The sequence below is a fragment of the Vulpes lagopus genome, chromosome 19 (genome assembly GCF_018345385.1).
Source record: "Vulpes lagopus strain Blue_001 chromosome 19, ASM1834538v1, whole genome shotgun sequence".
NCBI lineage: Eukaryota > Metazoa > Chordata > Mammalia > Carnivora > Canidae > Vulpes > Vulpes lagopus.
The window spans coordinates 1174815-1198875 of record NC_054842.1 but is presented as its reverse complement, the minus strand read 5'-3'; the positions used below and the strand labels follow the sequence as shown (position 1 = coordinate 1198875).

At 44.6% G+C, this 24061-nt stretch overlaps 1 protein-coding gene across 1 annotated transcript in view; it reads left to right on the top strand.

Moving 5' to 3' along the window:
* The window catches only part of LOC121478716 (adipocyte plasma membrane associated protein), a 165162-nt gene extending 142636 nt beyond the window's left edge, over window positions 1-22526 (top strand). The window contains exon 9 of the mRNA XM_041733934.1: window positions 22334-22526. Within this exon, the coding sequence (XP_041589868.1) occupies window positions 22334-22342 (9 nt within the window). The 3' untranslated portion in view covers window positions 22343-22526. The remainder of the gene's footprint in view (window positions 1-22333) is intronic.
* The last annotated feature ends 1535 nt before the right edge of the window (window positions 22527-24061 follow it).

The window sequence follows — 24061 nt, the reverse complement described above, 5'->3', positions numbered from 1 at the left end:
TTCATTCAACAGTGTGTGGAGTCACCTCCTAAGGATCATCAAGACCTGTGTAAACATGCACAGAGTTTTTCACTCTGGTCAGGAAGACTGATGATTAAGCCAATAGTAGCAATCACAAGCCGTGACTGTGGTGACTGGTGGTGGGCCAGGTGTGGTCTCCAGGCACGTCTACTGTAGTCCAGCAGTTCTCAAATTTGAGAACCTGGAAGAGCAGCATTAGCAATACTTGGACACTTGCTAGAAACACAGATTTGGGGATCTGCTGGATCCCAGCTTCTGGGATGAAGTCCAGGAAACTTTTAACCAGTCCTCCTGGGGGGCTTGATAAGAATGAGACCCCCTGGTGTGGCAGCACAGTGTAGCATGTTGCCCTAGAGACCCAGATAAGATAAGGCATCACTTGCTTGGGAAATCAAGTTTCTTGCCCTGCAGCTACCCTGATTTCTGAGACCCTTACTCTTGGAGATGGCTGTTGACTTGTCATGTCTCTCCAGCTGTATTAGATACTCTTTCTACCCTCTGAGGCCTCTGTCCTATGTCTTCATTCGGAGATCAGAGTGACCACAAGCCCTAGCCTATCCAGGAATGAGCTTATGTTCGTTCCACAACAGGGACTCCTGTTGAACCAGGCAGGGACTCCCTCCCACCTACTCCTCTTACCAAGGGGGCATCTGTTCTGGTTTTGTTTCCTATTTGCATCCAGTAGAACCAGATATTCCATGTGTTTGTGCTTCACAGAGTCTTGTGTGAACCTGTAGAGGTGTACAAATGATGCAAAAGTCAGAGTCATCTGATTAAAATAAGGAATGACGCATCCTGTGAGGGGAGAGAGACATAGTTGAAGGTCTTGGCGGCCCTGCAGGGAAGCCAGGGGAGGCAGGGCAGGATTTTCCAGCCCAGTCCTTTCTGATTTTACACTCTAGCAATGAAAGTGGCACTAAAAGAAGCTCCCAGAGGACAGAGGGCAGGGTGAGGTGGAGGGAGAACCCTGTAAATCCCCATCCATGTTCAGTTTTCTTCTTCCTGCAGTGTTTTTTAACCAAAGCATCCCAGCACACAGGGCCTTGCTTCCCAGAGTTCTGAATCCCAGGGTGTTGTCCTTTGTTCTCTCCAGAGGCCTGGGAGGAATGGGGGTGCTCCCTCATTGGAGGGAAAGTGGAGCCAATGAGATGACAACACAGCTCCTGTGCTACTGGGCAACAGTGCTTATGCCCACAGCCAGCAGGGCCACAGGAATGAGACAGGAGGAGAATTATAGCTGTGTCCACCTGTGGACACAATCTCTCTAAGGCAGATACAATGTCAGGAGCTCTCCATAGACTTAATCAGCTGACACTGACCCTCAGTAGTTGACATGACAGAGAAGTCCCCAGAAACAGACACTGAGGTGAAGAGTCACACACAGGTGATTTCTAAGACAGAGCTGCTTGGTGAAGCCAGTAGGGAGTGGAGGAGGTGGCAGGGAGGGGACAGGGCAGCCAGCCTGTGGCTGACCCCACGGCAAGCTCTGGAGAGGAGCTTATGCCAGTCTGTCAGGCACTGAAATATGGTGCTGCATTGTGTGCTCCTGAGCTAGTCCTGGCCTGTGAGATGGCTGTGTTGTCTCCAATTCACTGATGAGGAAACTAAGACTCAGTGAAGGGAGATAATGAACCCGAAGTGACCTGGATATCTAGTCAGTGAAGGAGTGTGCATTTGAATTAGGACTTCTGAACCCCAAAGCCCATGACTGCAAGAACAGGTAAAGTGAGTCAGCTAGAATGTGTTTAACTGTGGGCTTGGATGGGGAGGGTGCCAGACAGTAGTGACCCCAGTCCCATGTTTGGTCAATGCTGGATAAATACTCAGGGGTCTTAGGTTGAAATACCCTCATTGATCACATGGCCTGAGTCAAGCTCTGAACCTAGTATTGCAGCTTGTTTTCTGAGCCCAGAGAAGGTCATACAAGATCTCACCTGGGGGCCAGGAGTCCTGGCTTGTTTCTGTCTTGCCTGAGTGAGCTGTGTGACCTGGGGCAAGGTGCCCCCTCTGAGCCTCCTATTCCCCACTGTCCTTCTAGGTTTCTTCTGCCTCTGAATTTGGCCAATTCTGGGAGGTGAAAACTGGTGCAGGAAGGTGGGGTCCTGGCCCACTAAGCTTCTGTCACCTACTTTGTCCCATATCATCCCTCTTGGGTCACGTCTGTCTTTGGTCACAGAAAGAGTGAAAAAAGTGACCCTGATTCAGTCTTATCTTGGAAGAGACTAGTCATCTGTTATCTAATTACTGCCCTTTTCTTCCCCTGCCACAGTGAGACAGGTTAATGGCAACTGTGAGAATGATCCCCAAGGTTGAGTCAGTCAATTAACACTTATATTTTGAATCTTGGGGAAGATAAACCAACAGTAGGCATGAAGATTTAGGTGGCTGCAGCAATAATAGTAATAATAATAATAATAATAATAATAATAATAATAATAAAGCAGGGATTCCCCCATCCCCTCAAGCGAACCCAAACTGACAAATATACATGCTCTCTAGCAGAACTGGCGGGATGGTTTGTCCAATGGAAGAGCATTATTGCATGTTGATAATGGCTCAGAGCACCTGTGTGTTCTGGGAAGCCCTCACAGCCAGCTGGTGTGAGCAGATGGCTGGACTAGCTTCTAAGTAAGGAAGTGGCTCACCTTGGGCTCCTGTGGCCACACCATGTGTGATTTCAAAAAGGAAAACCCAACAATGTCCATGCAGTCACTGAGCCAAGGCTTGTTGTCAATTAAGCAGGATGGTCTCTGGAGAGGGTTTAATTATTAACTTGTGATTTTCACATACATTCAAGTTGTCTCATTCAAACATAGGCAGTAATAGGCACATTTCTAGAGAAATAGAGGACTGTTTCTGGTATACAGGACAGAATAGCAGAGGGAAAGCTGCTGGTCAGGGTCACATTGCCAATTTTCTGCACTACTGGGCAGATCATTTCTCTTGGCCACTTTATATGTGTTCCCTGGGTCTGATGGTTTACAGCAGCATGGAAGGAAACACCAAAGAGGCTGGGCTGAGGGTGGGTTGGGGGACCATTTGTCCTGGGCCCCCAGCCTTGCCCCAATGAGAGCATTTGCTATAGACTGTTCACATAGGAAAAGTAGTAAGCTATTTCAACATTTATATGTTCAGGATTTGTTTAAAAACAATCCTGATATTAAAAATTTTAGAAAACCACTGAGCTCATTTAACTTCCCCATTTACCCTGGGGAACCAGAGGTAGAAAGAGGCTCAGTAGAACACTCATAGGTTACCCAGTGAGATGGTGACAACATGCTGGCTTTCTCAACACCAGTTCAGGCCATTATTCCACCAACCAATTATTTGATTAAAACACAGCCTTTAAAAATGTTTCTTCATGACAGAGTCTTGCCTTTCCCCTAAACTTTCCCTAAACAAAAATCTGTCCTGCATTTGTATTTTGGACACTTATTCTTTGTTTCCAATCCTCGGCATACCTGCTGTGGCTTTTCCAAGTGGTCCTAGAGCTGGCATCGTTAACATCAGCTCGTTTGCATGGTGCATTACCATTTACCAATGGCCTTCATAGAGACCATCCTGATAGAGGTTAAAAGTAGCTCACGGAGGAGGTTATTCTGTCCACAGTGTAATGGTGTGGGGCTGAGGCGACTTGTCTTACTTCTCTCCATCAGAGGGTAGAGAAGCTGGGATGTGTGCTCAGATGTTCCTCTGATGTTGCATACTCACCGCAGGCAGAAGCCGCATTCCTGTGAAGTGGCTCCTTCCACTGACTTGTTAAGGAGCATCTGCTCTGTGCCAGGCACTGTTCCAGACACTGGAGAGGGAAGAAGAGTCCCTGAGCTCAAGGGTCTGAACACCCATCTGTTGGTCTTCAGAATTCCAACTATGGTGCATTAGGTTCACAGACTGCATAATTCTGGAAGGTTGGATCCATGAGTCCCAGTGTAACACTGTCCCATCAGCTCAGGGACGTGATTTATATGCTCTTTATGCATCTATGTTGTAAGAGATGGCATCCTCACTGAAGGCGATGAAATAAAAATTAAATACAGGTTTTATTTTAAGGACCCTGGAAGGTATCTCAGGACCCGAAGGCAGGAATGTGGCTGGGCTTCAAATTAAATGAAATGCAACTGGAGGTGGAGACAGAGATTCCATGGTCCTTTGTCTCCATGTATTTTCTTGTTTTGAGTGTTGGCTTCATTCTCCTCTGCCTCACGGAAGCCTGTTTTCTGTGCGTGGCCGGAAACCCAGCGCTGCTCATTCTACACCTTGTGGCTTCCGTCACCCAAGGAGAGCCCGGCTGTTTTGGGGGCAGGGGCTGAGACCTCCCTTGGATCTGCGTGCCCCTCCCCTCACATGAACACACACACGTGTGCACACACATGGCTAGAGGGGGTGAGTTAGAGGCAGAGGAACGTTTCAGAGAAAGGGAGGTCCTGGGAACAGGAGACCATACAGTGACATCGGAAAGCTTATCCTGGATGTTCCATGGCTCTTGAATATCCTCACATTCAGAATCATGATGCTCCAAAGAGGCATTCAGAGGCCTCCCTTGGCCACAGGCCCTGGTGGGCCCATCCACAGGCCAGGGCCCAGGCAAAGGCTCTGTGGGTGCTCAACTTCAGGCCCCCGACCATGTGTAAAAAGACATCTCATTGCCTGACACAGTGCTGTTTTACTAGGCTGGGCATCTCTGGAAGATGCAGGAAGCAATGCGGTGCAAATCACTCTTCCACCTTTTTGTGAATTTTTTTGGGGGAGGGACATCTATGCAAAGATAAAATACCACTTTTCCAATGATTCTGAGATGCACATGTTTTTTTTTTTTTAAACTTTTTAAATGTTTAAGTTTTTATTTAAATTTCAGTTAGCACAGTGTGATAATAGTTTCAGGTGTACAATATAGTGATTCCACAGTCCCATACAGCACCTGGTGCTCATCACAGCAGGTGCCCTCCTTCATCCTCATCACCTGTGTTCCCCATTCCCCACCCACCTCTCCCCTGGTGACCAGAAGCTTGTTCTGTATGTTAGGAGTCTGTTTCTTGATTTGCCCCACCCACCCCATCCCTTTGCTTTTTTGCTTTGCTTCTGAAATTTCACATGAGTGAAATACAGTATTTGTCTTTCTTGGACTTATTTAACTTAGCATTATATGCTCTAGCTCCATTCACATTGTGCAAATGGCAAGAAAATGCTAAAGGACATAAAAATATATATATATTATATTAAAAAAAATATATATATACACACACTACATCTTTATCCATGTGGTGAACACTTGGGTTGTGTCCATAGTTTGGCTATTGTAGATAATGCTGCTATAAACATCGGGGAGCATGTGTGTCTTTGTACTCTGTAGGTAAATACCTAGTAGTACAATTGCTGGATCATAGGGTAGTTCTATTTTTAACTTTATCTTATTTTATTTTTGTATTAGTTTCAGAGGTAGAATTTAGTGATTCATCAGTTGCATATAACACCCAGTGCTCATTCCATCAAGTGCCCTCCTTAATGCCCATCACACAGTGACCCCTTCCCCCTACCCCCTTCTCCTCCAACATGCCTCAGTTTGTTTTAAAAACATATTTTAGCATCTCCAGAAACAGGGTATTCTTTAGAGTTGATGGCACATTGTAGCTTTCATGGTAGAGGATTTCTTACTTAGCAGTACATAAAGTAGTGATCTTATGCATCAATGGTGTTTTAAAACCATTGAAATGGGACAGTTGCAGAAGCACATTTCTTTGAAAAAAGAAAGCAAATAATGTGGTGGAACAGACTAACCTGGCAACCAGGATAGGTTTCATGGTTTGAAGCGAATGGGTTTCAGAAGAACAGGAGAATTGGCCAGAAGGGACATAAGCTTGTCTTCAGGATCCTAATATTGGGAACTGAGCTAGGCTTGAATTGGACCATGGGCAGACTTAGGCTATGGGAAAAAAGTCCCTTTTGTGTTGTTTTACTAAATATTGAAATCAGGTGTAGAAATTGATTGTGGGGTTCCATTCTAAAGTGTCTTCTAAAAGTGAGGTGACACTTGACGAGATGAGCACTGGGTGTTTTTCTGTATGTTGGTAAATTGAACACCAATAAAAATTAATTTATTAAAAAAAAAAGTGAGGTGATTCTCCATCATCTGGGAGGTTGTGAGAACATCTGCCTAACAACAGAAGTGTACATTAGTGGACTTTCAGTTGTGCTGACTTAGGCTGCAAGTAACTTAAAATGTTAATTCAGGTTGGCTTAAGGAGGAAGATAATTTATTATCTCACATAAATGGAAGTCAGTAGTTGGATCCCAGAAATCCTCATCAATCTGTTGAGTTTCCTCTTGCCTTTTCAGTTAGCTCTAATTAAATTGCCTTAATTTTTCCTAAGGTAAAACATTTATTGTGTCCTTTTTTCAGAAAGGAAAGTGACTGTGTTAGAATTTCCTTGCCCTGGGGTCTGACCAGGCCATCAGAGACCCAAATCTTTGACTTGGTCTTGACCTCCATGCAGACCTTCTCAGGGTTCCCTGGGGCTGCAGTCCACTCATGAAAATGCCCAAAGGAAAGGAAGGAATATTCTTTCCCACTTTTAACATTTTAGGAGAAGGGTCCATTCCTGGACTCCCTGCAGAATCAGGTATTTGGTCAGAAACAGGCTAAAGCCAGAGGAATGAAGCCTAAACGTGAATGTGGTCCATCAGCCATTACTGCTGCCGCGGGGGTGAAGTGTGGGTCTAACCAAAATCATGCCTTTACCAGAAAGGACAAAGGTTGTTTTCTAAACAGTGTCCACCTCAGGGGCTTTTTAAGATCACTTGCAGACATAAGGGTCCTAATAGGGAACATGTGCCTGTTTGTGGTACTAGAGTAAGGCGTGTGGTGACCAGGCCTGTCTGTTCTGATCCATGTTGTGACCCCTTGGCCATTCAAGCCGAACCGGATAGTGGCAAAGGGACAACCACAGATAAAGCCAACCAGCCAGACAAAGGTTAATGTAATCATATTTCATCCTGGAAGGTCATTCAGGTGGCATCTTGTCCTTAAGAAAACTTTGAGGGCATCAGAAAAAGCAGGAAGAAACTCAGTGTTTTACCAGACTTTTCTGGAAAATAAAGCTTGAGGTCCAGGTGTCATCTGGGACAGGATACTTCATGATGTATGTATCTCAGGGAGAATAATCAAGGAGTGTGGGAGGGGGCAGGGTGGAGGGCACAGGGGCCTAGGCAGGGCTGGGGTCCTTCCCTTCCTAGGAGGGAATGATATTGGAGGCAAACCGTAGGAAATTGCCATAGTTCTCTCCTGTTTGACTTACCAAAGTGGCGGTTTTATGGAGTTCAACTTAGTATTTAGTTAAGAAATGGCCAAAGAGGGAAAATGCTATGAATAGAAATGAATACTGAATATTTTAAAGTTCCATGCATTACAAGGAATCCAGCCAGAGGCATTGCTTCTTCCCAACACCAATCCCATTCTCCCCAGCAAAGTGTCCTTCCCAACATCAGTTCCCTACTCCTCCCCCTCCTGGACCTCTGACCCTCAGACCTCCTGGAGACAATTTCTGACATGTGCAGCTGATCCTAACAAACAAGAGCAGAGGAATGAAGAATTTCTCCTCTCCTCTTTCCTTAAGATGAGCTTCACCTGCCATAATGTTTCACTGGAACACAACAAGCAGAGTGCAAAGTCTACCTTAAAAGAGCCTCTTTTCTATGCATCTTCAATTAGAGTTAAGACAAGTCCCACAGACTAAAATTCTCCTCTAGAGAAGAATTTTAACCTTCAGTGAAGTCACAAAAAGAAAATTCCATATATTTTTTCTACAGAACAGGTGCATGAGCTGGAAAATGCAAAAGGATATAAAATATGTCCAAAGTGTTGTGATAGAAACACACCCCAAAGTCTTCTTAGTTTCAAAAAGAGACTCATCACGACTACTTCCATGAACCAGCTCAAATAAAATGTGATGGTTTTCTATAATCTTTTTTTTTAATTTTTTAAAAAATTATTATTTATGATAGTCACAGAGAGAGAGAGAGAGGCAGAGACATAGGCAGAGGGAGAAGCAGGCTCCATGCACCAGGAGCCCGACGTGGGATTCGATCCCAGGTCTCCAGGATCGCGCCCTGGGCCAAAGGCAGGAGCCGAACCGCTGTGCCACCCAGGGATCCCCGGTTTTCTATAATCTAAGCAGTACTCCCCACATCAGTAATATTTACTGAAATAAAGTGATGTATTATTGCTCCAAGAGGGAGAAACGTGCTGATCGATGGTGGTTTGTTATAATCACTAACACTTAGGTGACAGGTATCATACTGAGTGTTTACACCAGTTTCCTCACTTCATCCCATCAAAACCGCATGATAAAGAAGCTGGCATACAGTGTTGTCACCATGTGCAAGTGGCAGAGCTGGGAACCCTGGGCAAGGTGATAGCCAGCCTGACGCCCCAAGGGGGGTATGTGCAGTCTTTTCCAATCTACTTACCTTATGTTGTAAGATCCCCAGGGCCTACATTTCTGGACTGTCTTCTACTTTCTTCTTCCAGACATAAATTAATGTCCGGCAGATCTTCTCTCAAGATGGGAATCTCACAATTATTATGCTTTTTGGCTCATTACCCTTTTATTTTACTTGAATTTTAGAAACTGCAGATGGTAAAAGAACTGTACTTTCTTAAGCAGCTTTGCTGTTGCAGACCAGGGCAATGAGACAGTTTCAGTGTCTCCATTTGAGTCTTGACATGAACGAAAACCTCTTTTCCTGGTCAAGCCCCAGGTGATACTTAACAGTCATGCTGTCTGAAATGGTGACTTCAGGATCTGGGGCATCAGTTGCCAAGTTCCCTGGTTGCATTTGGGGAAAACTTCCAAGAAGATTGGGATCCAGGGCCATGGTGGAGGGTGTCTAGACCAATTGGCCTTACTTTTCATTACACATTCTTTTTTTTAAGGGAACTTTCCTCGACATCTTAAAAGCCATCTACGAAAAGCCCACAGCAAATATCATTCTCAATGGGGAAGCACTGGGAGCCTTTCCCCTAAGATCAGGAACAAGACAGGGATGTCCACTCTCACCACTGCTGTTCAACATAGTTCTGGAAGTCCTCGCCTCAGCAATCAGACAACAAAAAGACATTAAAGGCATTCAAATTGGCAAAGAAGAAGTCAAACTCTCCCTCTTTGCCGATGACATGATACTCTACATAGAAAACCCAAAAGCCTCCACCCCAAGATTGCTAGAACTCATACAGCAATTTGGTAGCGTGGCAGGATACAAAATCAATGCCCAGAAATCAATGGCATTTCTATACACTAACAATGAGACTGAAGAAAGAGAAATTAAGGAGTCAATCCTATTTACAATTGCACCCAAAAGCATAAGATACCTAGGAATAAACCTAACCAAAGAGGTAAAAGATCTATACCCTAAAAACTATAGAACACTTCTGAAAGAAATTGAGGAAGACACAAAGAGATGGAAAAATATTCCATGCTCATGGATTGGCAGAATTAATATTGTAAAAATGTCAATGTTACCCAGGGCAATTTATACGTTTAATGCAATCCCTATCAAAATACCATGGACTTTCTTCAGAGAGTTAGAACAAATTATTTCAAGATTTGTGTGGAATCAGAAAAGACCCCGAATAGCCAGGGGAATTTTAAAAAAGAAAACCATAGCTGGGGGCATCACAATGCCAGATTTCAGGTTGTACTACAAAGCCGTGGTCATCAAGACAGTGTGGTACTGGCACAAAAACAGACACATAGATCAATGGAACAGAATAGAGAATCCAGAAGTGGACCCTGAAATGTACGGTCATCTAATATTCGATAAAGGAGGAAAGACTATCCATTGGAAGAAAGACAGTCTTTTCAATAAATGGTGCTGGGAAAATTGGACATCCACATGCAGAAGAATGAAACTGGACCACTCTCTTTCACCATACACAAAGATAAACTCAAAATGGATGAGAGATATAAATGTGAGACAAGATTCCATCAAAATCCTAGAGGAGAACACAGGCAACACCCTTTTTGAACTCAGCCACAGTAACTTCTTGCAAGATACATCCACAAAGGCAAAAGAAACAAAAGCAAAAATGAACTATTGGGACTTCATCAAGATAAGAAGCTTTTGCACAGCAAAGGATACAGTCAGCAAAACTAAAAGACAACCTACAGAATGGGAGAAGATATTTGCAAATGACATATCAGATAAAGGGCTAGTTTCCAAAATCTATAAAGAACTTATTAAACTCAACACCAAAGAAACAAACAATCCAATCATGAAATGGGCAAAAGACATGAAGAGAAATCTCACAGAGGAAGACATGGACATGGCCAACAAGCACATGAGAAAATGCTCTGCATCACTTGCCATCAGGGAAATACAAATCAAAACCACAATGAGATACCACCTCACACCAGTGAGAATGGGGAAAATTAACAAGGCAGGAAACAACAAATGTTGGAGAGGATGTGGAGAAAGGGGAACCCTCTTACACTGTTGGTGGGAATGTGAACTGGTGCAGCCACTCTGGAAAACTGTGTGGAGGTTCCCCAAAGAGTTAAAAATAGACCTGCCCTACGACCCAGCAATTGCACTGTTGGGGATTTACCCCAAAGATTCAGATGCAGTGAAACGTCGGGACACCTGCACCCCGATGTTTCTATCAGCAATGTCCACAATAGCCAAACTGTGGAAGGAGCCTCGGTGTCCATCGAAAGATGAATGGATAAAGAAGCTGTGGTTTATGTATACAATGGAATATTACTCAGCAATTAGAAACGACAAATACCCACCATTTGCTTCAACGTGGATGGAACTCGAGGGTATTATGCTGAGTGAAATAAGTCAATCTGAGAAGGACAAACAGTGTATGTTCTCATTCATTTGGAGAATATGAATAATAGTGAAAGGGAATATAAAGGAAGGGAAAAGAAATGTTGGGAAATATCAGGAAGGGAGACAGAACATAAAGACTCCTAACTCGGGGAAACGAACTAGGGGTGGTGGAAGGGGAGGAGGGCGGGTGTTGGAGGGGAATGGGTGACGGGCACTGAGGTGGACACTTAATGGGATGAGCACTGGGTGTTTTTCTGTATGTTGGTAAATTGAACACCAATAAAAATTAATTAAAAAAAAAAAAGAAATATTTTATTTATTTATTCATGAGAGACACAGAGAAAAAGAGAAGCAGACACACAGGCAGAGGAAGAAGCAGTCTTGCTGTAGGGAGCCCGATGTGGGACTCAATCCTGGGACTCCAGATCATGCCCTGAGCTGTAGGCAGATGCTCAACCACTGAGCCACCCAGTGCTCCTATTACACATTCTTAAACAAAAGCAGGTATTTGGTCAGAAACAGGCTAAAGCCAGAGGAATGAAGCCTAAACGTGAATGTGGTCCATCAGCCATTACTGCTGCCGCGGGGGTGAAGTGTGGGTCTAACCAAAATCATGCCTTTACCAGAAAGGACAAAGGTTGTTTTCTAAACAGTGTCCACCTCAGGGGCTTTTTAAGATCACTTGCAGACATAAGGGTCCTAATAGGGAACATGTGCCTGTTTGTGGTACTAGAGTAAGGCGTGTGGTGACCAGGCCTGTCTGTTCTGATCCATGTTGTGACCCCTTGGCCATTCAAGCCGAACCGGATAGTGGCAAAGGGACAACCACAGATAAAGCCAACCAGCCAGACAAAGGTTAATGTAATCATATTTCATCCTGGAAGGTCATTCAGGTGGCATCTTGTCCTTAAGAAAACTTTGAGGGCATCAGAAAAAGCAGGAAGAAACTCAGTGTTTTACCAGACTTTTCTGGAAAATAAAGCTTGAGGTCCAGGTGTCATCTGGGACAGGATACTTCATGATGTATGTATCTCAGGGAGAATAATCAAGGAGTGTGGGAGGGGGCAGGGTGGAGGGCACAGGGGCCTAGGCAGGGCTGGGGTCCTTCCCTTCCTAGGAGGGAATGATATTGGAGGCAAACCGTAGGAAATTGCCATAGTTCTCTCCTGTTTGACTTACCAAAGTGGCGGTTTTATGGAGTTCAACTTAGTATTTAGTTAAGAAATGGCCAAAGAGGGAAAATGCTATGAATAGAAATGAATACTGAATATTTTAAAGTTCCATGCATTACAAGGAATCCAGCCAGAGGCATTGCTTCTTCCCAACACCAATCCCATTCTCCCCAGCAAAGTGTCCTTCCCAACATCAGTTCCCTACTCCTCCCCCTCCTGGACCTCTGACCCTCAGACCTCCTGGAGACAATTTCTGACATGTGCAGCTGATCCTAACAAACAAGAGCAGAGGAATGAAGAATTTCTCCTCTCCTCTTTCCTTAAGATGAGCTTCACCTGCCATAATGTTTCACTGGAACACAACAAGCAGAGTGCAAAGTCTACCTTAAAAGAGCCTCTTTTCTATGCATCTTCAATTAGAGTTAAGACAAGTCCCACAGACTAAAATTCTCCTCTAGAGAAGAATTTTAACCTTCAGTGAAGTCACAAAAAGAAAATTCCATATATTTTTTCTACAGAACAGGTGCATGAGCTGGAAAATGCAAAAGGATATAAAATATGTCCAAAGTGTTGTGATAGAAACACACCCCAAAGTCTTCTTAGTTTCAAAAAGAGACTCATCACGACTACTTCCATGAACCAGCTCAAATAAAATGTGATGGTTTTCTATAATCTTTTTTTTTTAATTTTTTAAAAAATTATTATTTATGATAGTCACAGAGAGAGAGAGAGAGGCAGAGACATAGGCAGAGGGAGAAGCAGGCTCCATGCACCAGGAGCCCGACGTGGGATTCGATCCCAGGTCTCCAGGATCGCGCCCTGGGCCAAAGGCAGGAGCCGAACCGCTGTGCCACCCAGGGATCCCCGGTTTTCTATAATCTAAGCAGTACTCCCCACATCAGTAATATTTACTGAAATAAAGTGATGTATTATTGCTCCAAGAGGGAGAAACGTGCTGATCGATGGTGGTTTGTTATAATCACTAACACTTAGGTGACAGGTATCATACTGAGTGTTTACACCAGTTTCCTCACTTCATCCCATCAAAACCGCATGATAAAGAAGCTGGCATACAGTGTTGTCACCATGTGCAAGTGGCAGAGCTGGGAACCCTGGGCAAGGTGATAGCCAGCCTGACGCCCCAAGGGGGGTATGTGCAGTCTTTTCCAATCTACTTACCTTATGTTGTAAGATCCCCAGGGCCTACATTTCTGGACTGTCTTCTACTTTCTTCTTCCAGACATAAATTAATGTCCGGCAGATCTTCTCTCAAGATGGGAATCTCACAATTATTATGCTTTTTGGCTCATTACCCTTTTATTTTACTTGAATTTTAGAAACTGCAGATGGTAAAAGAACTGTACTTTCTTAAGCAGCTTTGCTGTTGCAGACCAGGGCAATGAGACAGTTTCAGTGTCTCCATTTGAGTCTTGACATGAACGAAAACCTCTTTTCCTGGTCAAGCCCCAGGTGATACTTAACAGTCATGCTGTCTGAAATGGTGACTTCAGGATCTGGGGCATCAGTTGCCAAGTTCCCTGGTTGCATTTGGGGAAAACTTCCAAGAAGATTGGGATCCAGGGCCATGGTGGAGGGTGTCTAGACCAATTGGCCTTACTTTTCATTACACATTCTTTTTTTTAAGGGAACTTTCCTCGACATCTTAAAAGCCATCTACGAAAAGCCCACAGCAAATATCATTCTCAATGGGGAAGCACTGGGAGCCTTTCCCCTAAGATCAGGAACAAGACAGGGATGTCCACTCTCACCACTGCTGTTCAACATAGTTCTGGAAGTCCTCGCCTCAGCAATCAGACAACAAAAAGACATTAAAGGCATTCAAATTGGCAAAGAAGAAGTCAAACTCTCCCTCTTTGCCGATGACATGATACTCTACATAGAAAACCCAAAAGCCTCCACCCCAAGATTGCTAGAACTCATACAGCAATTTGGTAGCGTGGCAGGATACAAAATCAATGCCCAGAAATCAATGGCATTTCTATACACTAACAATGAGACTGAAGAAAGAGAAATTAAGGAGTCAATCCTATTTACAATTGCACCCAAAAGCATAAGATACCTAGGAATAAACCTAACCAAAGAGGTAAAAGATCTATACCCTAAAAACTATAGAACACTTCTGAAAGAAATTGAGGAAGACACAAAGAGATGGAAAAATATTCCATGCTCATGGATTGGCAGAATTAATATTGTAAAAATGTCAATGTTACCCAGGGCAATTTATACGTTTAATGCAATCCCTATCAAAATACCATGGACTTTCTTCAGAGAGTTAGAACAAATTATTTCAAGATTTGTGTGGAATCAGAAAAGACCCCGAATAGCCAGGGGAATTTTAAAAAAGAAAACCATAGCTGGGGGCATCACAATGCCAGATTTCAGGTTGTACTACAAAGCCGTGGTCATCAAGACAGTGTGGTACTGGCACAAAAACAGACACATAGATCAATGGAACAGAATAGAGAATCCAGAAGTGGACCCTGAAATGTACGGTCATCTAATATTCGATAAAGGAGGAAAGACTATCCATTGGAAGAAAGACAGTCTTTTCAATAAATGGTGCTGGGAAAATTGGACATCCACATGCAGAAGAATGAAACTGGACCACTCTCTTTCACCATACACAAAGATAAACTCAAAATGGATGAGAGATATAAATGTGAGACAAGATTCCATCAAAATCCTAGAGGAGAACACAGGCAACACCCTTTTTGAACTCAGCCACAGTAACTTCTTGCAAGATACATCCACAAAGGCAAAAGAAACAAAAGCAAAAATGAACTATTGGGACTTCATCAAGATAAGAAGCTTTTGCACAGCAAAGGATACAGTCAGCAAAACTAAAAGACAACCTACAGAATGGGAGAAGATATTTGCAAATGACATATCAGATAAAGGGCTAGTTTCCAAAATCTATAAAGAACTTATTAAACTCAACACCAAAGAAACAAACAATCCAATCATGAAATGGGCAAAAGACATGAAGAGAAATCTCACAGAGGAAGACATGGACATGGCCAACAAGCACATGAGAAAATGCTCTGCATCACTTGCCATCAGGGAAATACAAATCAAAACCACAATGAGATACCACCTCACACCAGTGAGAATGGGGAAAATTAACAAGGCAGGAAACAACAAATGTTGGAGAGGATGTGGAGAAAGGGGAACCCTCTTACACTGTTGGTGGGAATGTGAACTGGTGCAGCCACTCTGGAAAACTGTGTGGAGGTTCCCCAAAGAGTTAAAAATAGACCTGCCCTACGACCCAGCAATTGCACTGTTGGGGATTTACCCCAAAGATTCAGATGCAGTGAAACGTCGGGACACCTGCACCCCGATGTTTCTATCAGCAATGTCCACAATAGCCAAACTGTGGAAGGAGCCTCGGTGTCCATCGAAAGATGAATGGATAAAGAAGCTGTGGTTTATGTATACAATGGAATATTACTCAGCAATTAGAAACGACAAATACCCACCATTTGCTTCAACGTGGATGGAACTCGAGGGTATTATGCTGAGTGAAATAAGTCAATCTGAGAAGGACAAACAGTGTATGTTCTCATTCATTTGGAGAATATGAATAATAGTGAAAGGGAATATAAAGGAAGGGAAAAGAAATGTTGGGAAATATCAGGAAGGGAGACAGAACATAAAGACTCCTAACTCGGGGAAACGAACTAGGGGTGGTGGAAGGGGAGGAGGGCGGGTGTTGGAGGGGAATGGGTGACGGGCACTGAGGTGGACACTTAATGGGATGAGCACTGGGTGTTTTTCTGTATGTTGGTAAATTGAACACCAATAAAAATTAATTAAAAAAAAAAAGAAATATTTTATTTATTTATTCATGAGAGACACAGAGAAAAAGAGAAGCAGACACACAGGCAGAGGAAGAAGCAGTCTTGCTGTAGGGAGCCCGATGTGGGACTCAATCCTGGGACTCCAGGATCATGCCCTGAGCTGAAGGCAGATGCTCAACCACTGAGCCACCCAGGTGCTCCTCATTACACATTCTTAAACATAAGCAACAGGGCAGAAGTTGCAACCTCAATTGTTTTACAACTCAGATCACAAAAAGACTATGGTGCACCTGCTGGACCATTGGGATTGTGGACTATCGTCTGTCTCCTGCATAAGCACAGGGTTGAAGTCCCAGCTCTCGTCCCACTACAGCAGACACATGCTGCCCCCTTGACCCTCTGTCCATGCTAGTCTCTGATGAGAGTGAAAGCACTAGTCATGGTCGGGAACAGCCTTATGGGAACAGAGGGCCTGGCAAGGTTATAGTCTGAGTTCATTTTCCTTTTGCCTGCAGAGTAACTTGGTTTCTTTGCAGAATAGGGTGTTTTACTTGAACAAACAATGAAGTAATGTTCCTGTCAGTCTGGCCATGGCCCCTGTGAGCTGGGACATCTCCTGACAGTTGATGGGGCCTCTCTGGGGACGTTGCCACGGCAGCCTCCTCCCAGTCTCCCCCAGCTCACAGCGGTGCATTTGTTCTCTAATTTTCTTTTCTTTCTTTTCTTTTTTTTTATTGTTCTCTAATTTTCATTCCTACTTCCTTAACTTAGATATCAGATTTACTTGACAAATATTTGCGAATGTCTTCCACCTTCCTCACTTCTGTGGGATTGGTATTTGTCCTTCAGCCCACCCAGGGAGATGCCAGCACTCCCTCCTTGCCCTCACAGCACCCTGCCTTTGCCTGTTTGGGAGGTCGATCACATTGTGTGGTCGTTATTTTTCTGTTTGCTTATTGTCCTTACTATACTATGAGCTCCCTCATACTTGAGATGTTTGCTGAAGTGAACTTAATTATTTCATTGAAGCTTATAAACCACCCAACGAAGAGGTGGATTCCCACCCTGCTACAAAGGGAGAAACAGTGACTTCCACGTGTGCCTGATGGGGTTGGAGACAGCTGGGGTTCAACTGGCATCTGCAGGGCCCTGGGTCTGTGGTGCTGAGCGGCCTTCCTGTTGTCCTTTGGTCCAGTTGGCTAAATTATACCTGCTCTTTGACACTAGGTTGTGTGCTTTCAGGAGAGCTGGCTACCATACCAAATGCGCTAATTAGGCTTCCACCACACCCTGAAGAGTGTGGGGTTAGGTGAATGAGCAACTCCTGTTGTCAAGGACTTCCCTGGAGCTGTGAAAAGTTTGGTCTTAGGATGTCCTCAGGCTCAGGGGAGGCAACCATTCCTGGAAGCCTCCCAGAGTCCCACCTCCTGGGTCATACCCCTCCCCTTCTCTGTCCTTGGGCATCGATCACACAGCTGAGGGTGCCCAGTTACCATGACAACACTCACAGGGCAACCCCAAATCACAGTCCTGCTTTGGTACATTTATTTATGTATTTTATATTTATTTTTTTTATTGGAGTTCAATTTGCCAACATAGAGCATAACACCCAATGCTCATGCCATCAAGTGCCCCCCTCAGTGCCCGTCACCCCCACCCCCCGCCCACCTTCCTTTCCACTACCCCTTGTTCATTTCCCAGAGTTAGGAGTCTCCCTCTCTGATATTTCCCACTCATTTTTTCTCCTTTCCCTTATAATACCTTTCACTAATTTTTATAGTCCCCAAATGAATGAGACCATATAATGTTTGTCCTTCTCTGATTGACTTACTTCACTCAGCATAATACCCTCCAGTTCCATCCACGTTGAAGCAAATGGTGGGTATTTGTCGTTTCTAATGGCTGAGGAATATTCCATTGTATACATAAACCACATCTTCTTTATCCATTCATCTTTCGATGGACACCGAGGCTCCTTCCACAGTTTGGCTATTGTGGACATTGCTGCTAGAAACATCGGGGTGCAGGTGTCCCGGCGTTTCATTGCATCTGAATCTTTGGGGTAAATCCCCAACAGCGCAATTGCTGGGTCGCAGGGCAGGTCTATTTTTAACTCTTTGAGGAACCTCCACACAGTTTTCCAGAGTGGCTGCACCAGTTCACATTCCCACCAACAGTGTAAGAGGGTTCCCTTTTCTCCGCATCCTCTCCAACATTTGTTGCTTCCTGCCTTGTTAATTTTCCCCATTCTCACTGGTGTGAGGTGGGATCTCACTGTGGTTTTGATTTGTATTTCCCTGATGGCAAGTGATGCAGAGCATTTTCTCATGTGCATGTTGGCCATGTCCATGTCTTCCTCTGTGAGATTTCTGTTCATGTCTTTTGCCCATTTCATGATTGGATTGTTTCTTTGGTGTTGAGTTTAATAAGTTTTTTATAGATCTTGGAAACTAGCCCTTTATCTGATAGGTCATTTGCAAATATCTTCTCCCATTCTGTAGGTTGTCTTTTAGTTTTGTTGACTGTTTCTTTTGCTGTGCAATTTAGAGGGCTGGCCCATAATCACCTGCCTCCTGATCACAGACAGGGAGGCTGGGAAATGCTGGACTTTCGAGTAAAATCTACCCAGACAGAAGCAATACAAATAAGGAGGGGTGTAAGTAAATGACCTGGGGAGTCACACATATGCTGATGACAGACATCCACCAGCTACGTTTCCTCCTCCCTCCCTCCTCCACCTCATTTTCCTCCTCCTCCTCCTTCCAAGCAAAGCTAAGGATTTTGCCAGCTTCAGTTGCAACTGGTGGTCAGGTTGTCACTGGATACTGGGCAGAATGGGAGGATCGAAGATGCCTGCAGTGGGGGCTCAGTTTTCAGGGACATTTTGGCTTCCCAGGCGCTGATGCGTGGCAGCTCGATGTCATGGCTTGCAGCTGCCCGTGAGGACAGTAGGCGTTCTCAGGGCGATCTGAGGATGAGCTGGTCAGGGCATATTCCTGCGTGTAGGATGCAGATGTTCAGAGCTGCCAATTCACAATGGGCCATTTCGTGGAAATTACTTTTGACACAAAATGAACAAACCTCTTAGAATTTCTATTAAAAAAAAAGAAAGTTTTTCCATGCCCAAGTGAGGGTAGCTGCCTGAATACACCATCTTCCACAGAAGAGAGTGCTCAGGGGGAGGAATGTTTAATACAGGGTTGTTTATCTTTTTTGTTACACCAAGAGATACAAATCGTCATAATGAAGGAGATTCCAGAAAATTACAGACTTTATCTTATGCGTTCAGTGTGTACAAAGCTGCAGGCTTCAGAGGCACCAGATGGAACTTAGGTTTTTACTCTTCTCTTTAGTTTGAAACATTTCTTTTAGGTTATTTGTTAACAAAGCAGATGTACAACTTGTGCTTTGGGCAGAAACAGAGCCCATGCTTGAAGTTTGGTGTGGCCATTCTGACCTTGGTAGGAGTTAAAGTCTAGCTCCCCCCCTGGGAGCTCAGGAGCATGGCCCACAAACATGAAAAGTTGAAAATTTCCTTTATGCCTATAAGCTGGGTTGCTGTGAGAGCCTGAAATCTGTAGTAGTCAGCTTGGCCACTGTAACAAAGTTCCCTTCTAGTGGGTGCCTTAACCAACAGAAGTCTACTTCTCAAGTTCTGGAGGCTGGACAGTCCAAGGCCAGGATACTGGCTGATTTGGTTTCTGGGGGGGACCCTCTTCCTGGCTTGTCGACAGTTGCCTGCTATCTGTGTCCTCACATGGCAGAGAGAGAGTTCTCTCCTGTCACTCCTTAGAAGGGCACCAATTCCCATTATGATTTCACTTAACCCTAATCACCTCCTCAAGTCTCCATCTCCAAAACTGGGGGTTAGGGCTTTAACGTAGGAATTTTAGAAGGATGCAAACATTCCGTCCACAGCAGTCATGATGCTGTGGTGTAGACATTATGTCTACATCCTTTGGGACCAGACTGCCTGAGTTCAAGTCCTGTCTCTGCTCCTTGCATGCAGTGGAACCCTAGACAAAATTTTAAATCTCTCCAGGCCTCAGTTTCCCCATCTGTAAAGTGAATGAAGATGGCAAAAAAAAAAAAAAATCCTACTTTGGAATAAGTAGTAAATGCCAAAAGAGGCTCTATTAAATAAGCCATCACATCTACTCACAGAGGTTTTCATAGTGAGTGAAGTTCCCTAAGATGCTCTGAGTCCACCTGGATTTTATCTTGTTCCCTTCTTCAGGAAGGCAGGAACTCTGGCACTGACGACCCTGGCCAGGGTGCCAGGACAGGAAGCTCTCAGCTATTATCTTGGCAACATAAAGACTTGTCTGCAACAGCCAAACCTTTTTTTTTTTTTTCTTTTTTCTCATGGAGGACGCACAGTTTGTTAATAGTGCAGCACATCTGTGTACACCTGCTTATCCATGCACCTCACCAAACAAGCCTGCATGAAACCATGCTGTGGGCCTTGCCCCTCACCTGCCAGGCTGCAGAGGAAGCCCTCATCCTGGGGGAGAGGGTAAGGTTTTCCTGCTTCTCGGATCCGCTCCTGTTACTTTCCTGGTTCTCTGTTGTCTGGTATTTGACCTGTGGTGTCCATGTCTGTGTCCACCATGGATCTGCTTCTGAGCTCATTGAAGTGCTTGGCAGAACTCAGTTCCTGGTGATTCAGGCCCCCATTTATTTGCTGGCTGTTAGCTGGATGTGTTCTAGCTCCTGGATGCCTTCCCCATCACTCCAGCGTCAAGGCTTGCAAAGGCATGTGGATGTTTAGTGTTTGCACTTCTGTTTCTTCCCCTGGCTGGAGAAAATTCTCAGCCTTGAAAGCGATCAGTCAGGCCTACCTGGATCATCTCCCTTTCGTCATTGAGATTAACATAATCACAGGGGCGGTATCTCGTCATATATGTGAAGGAGGGGTCACTGGAGGCCACCTCAGAATTCTGCCCTTGTCAGCACAATCAGACCCTGTCCCCTCCCTCTAGTGCACTGGGACCTTGCCCCTTCACAGGGCTCAGCACCTGGCTGGGAGGTCAGGGGCCCAAGTAGAATGGCTATTGAGAGAGAAGCTCGGGCTTCCTGTGCCGGCCCCAGGAGAGGGTGCGGGTGGTAAAATGTCCAAATATGGAAAAGACTCTGATGTGCTGTGGGTTAGGAGTGGTTTCTTGGAAGTGAGGCTGGTTCCAGAAGATCGTGAATCCTTATAGAACATTTCTGGAATCTGGGGTTGGAAGTGAGGGCTCTCAAAATCCTTTCCATAGTTTCCAAGTCTACATTTTACTTGTTCCTCAAAATAGTTAGTCTCCTGTAGCATTTCCAGCTGTGCATTGGTGGGCAAGCTATTAACAACTTTGTGGCTCAGTTACCCCATAGGTAAAGTACAGATGATCATTGTCTTTACCGCACACGACTTTTACACGCTAAGTGTTTAGAACACAGAAACACACCCAGTGCATGAGACGAAAATAAGAGCAAAGCATTCAGTTTCAAGATGCAGCTGAAAAGTGTTTTAAGGTCATAAAATGGGGTGGATCCTTTACTGTGAAAGCAAATTAAATGTCTAATGCTGGGGAACGTTCAGGTGAATCAATGGGGAGTGTTCAAGTTGAACAGCTGTCCTGAGCCAGGCAGAGCAGGATGCCCACTGGTTTCCAGGGTGCAGGGAAGGTCATCTTTGTGGATGGGCATGTCACTGGCCACCCATGGCACTTTGGGGGAGGCAACGAAGGCACTCCCTTTACCAGCTTTGGCTAACCCCACAGACAGAAGAAACTGAGGAGTAGGAGAGGCAGGAGCGGCTGAGGGAGGCCTTCAGCACAGCCCCTGTGACCATCCTGACTGCTCCTGGCTTTCCCACATAATGAACTTTTCCTCCTAAATTCACTTGGACTGTTCAGGATTTTTGGGCTTCCTGGAATTTTTATTGAGAGTTTCAGATTTTTCCAGTAACTTACTCTGATGGTTTCACAAGCAGCTATTTGGGCAAAACTAGAGATTTACATGGCTTCATTCCTGAAACTCTTCCATGCCTGTGGGTCAGGACTACTTGTTTTATTTTGGAAAATGTCTGGGCTTAAATATTTTTGTCTGTTAGAAAGTAGAGAAACACGAGCGTTCATATGCTGAAATCAAAATTGTCGTGTGTGTACTTATTGCGTATGTGTGCACATATGTGTATATTTTTGCATGTATGACTGGTGCATGTATGGTTGTGCATGTGTGTGTGTGTGTGTGTGTGTGCATGAGTGCAAACCTGGTCCCATCTGTACATTCTTCCTTGTCCTGAGACTGTCTAGGGAAAATAAGAGGAACATAGCTCCTTAAAGCCGCTGGTTTGAGGCAGGGGTCAAAAGTTTCCGTATGCTTGGAGACAAATACTTTCTTCTGGGAATGAGAACAAATGGGAGATAACAGCCATCAGGGAGTACTGGTTATCTGGGAAAAACGAGAAATATCAACTTAAAGCCTCCTTGCACAAATATTTTTGTTTTCCAGGAGTCCTAAAAAATATCAACCATGGAGAAAGGCATCCTGTGATGTCCACTGAAGAGTGACAACCACAAGATAACAGTGATGGGATGAAGGATACCTCCCCACTCCCAGCCCCTCATCCTTGGGAGAAACATACACTAAAGCCTTGCACACTGCCCCTACAGAGAGTGAATTCTTTTCTCGTATACAAACTGCCTCTAATAAACTCCACCTGCTTTCCCTCTCTTGAGCTCAGTGTTCATTTCTATGACACTGAGGCTCAAGAACCTGGTGTGCAGGTTCTAGTAAAGGTCCCACCTTGGTTAAGGTTTGTTGGCTTGGTAAGGGCTCTGGTTAGTCTTGTGAATTTTCACAGAAATCTGTATACTCAACTAGGCTCATTTAAAAATTTTAGGGGTAAGGGGAGCCTGGGTGGCAAAGTTGGTTAAGTGTCTGACTCTTGGTTTTGGCTCAGGTCTGATCTCAGGGTCCTGAGATCAAGCCCCACGTCATGCTCAGCGGGGAATCTGCTTAAGACTCTCTCTCTCCTTGTGCCCCCCTTCTCTCTTTATCTCTCTCTCTAAAATAAACAAATCTTAAAAAAAACCCCAAAGAAATAAAACAATTTAGGGGAGGGCAGTAGAGACTCCACATCTGTAAGGAGCTTGAAGGTGAGAGCCCGAACTGTTAGTCATCCACTGCGGGTGAGCAGAAGGTTGTTTGGAGAGTGTTTATAGGACCAGAACCTCCACTCTGGGGAGTGTTGGTGAGTCTCTGGAATTCCTAGACTCCTGCAGGTCCTCACTCACTGAGCTGTTTGGTGCTGGCTCTAACCACACTGAGGGGTGGGGCAGGAAATAAGGGAGAGATCTTAGCCTTCCTGTGCTTCAGGGGTACTGCCCAGGGATTTTTACCACAACAGTCTGGGCTTACAAGACAAATTTTTCTCTGGATTCTGACTATGTGAGTTGGGGAAAGAATTGATTTGTTAAGTGAGAGTAAAATTTATGTTCAAGTTTAGGAACCAGGTTAGATAGTAGAGCATGGACTTGATTTTCTATGCTAATCTAGAGTCTGAGAACATTTATTTGCCATTTTACCCATTTTGGTATGCTAGTGAGCTCTATCAAATCCCCAGTGGAACGAGTCAACCACAAATGATAAACATTAAAAGGCCTTGTGATATGCAGATACCCCCTTCTGCCCAGAGGAGGACAGGGATGGAGTACAAAGGTGGGGCTAAGCTGTGCACAGATGGGGTGATGGAGGGTCACAACTTGGGGTCAGGAGTCTGGATAATGGCACCCAGGCACTTGGAGGGCTCACAGGTGAAACTAGCCACACCTGCTTAGTCCCTGGGTCTGGCCCTGCCTATTAGCTGGTTGTGTGTACGGGCTGTTTTCCTGAGGCACACTGCCTAACCTCTCTGAGCCTCGTTTTCTTCTCTGCAGAATGGGATCAATAACAGAGTCAGCTTCGTAAAGGATAGTGAGTCTTAAGTGCAATCAGAAGGTCCAGAAATTGTGTGCTAACAGAGAGTTGGGGAATGCTGGAAAAGTGATGTGCTTCGTTTTTTGACTTTTTTTTAAATTTAATTTTATTTATTATTATTTTTAATAAATTTATTTTATATTGGTGTTCAATTTGTCAACATACAGAATAACACCCAGTGCTCATCCCATCAAGTGCCCACCTCAGTGCCCGCCACCCAGTCACCCCCACCCCCCGCTCCCCTCCCCTTCCACCACCCCT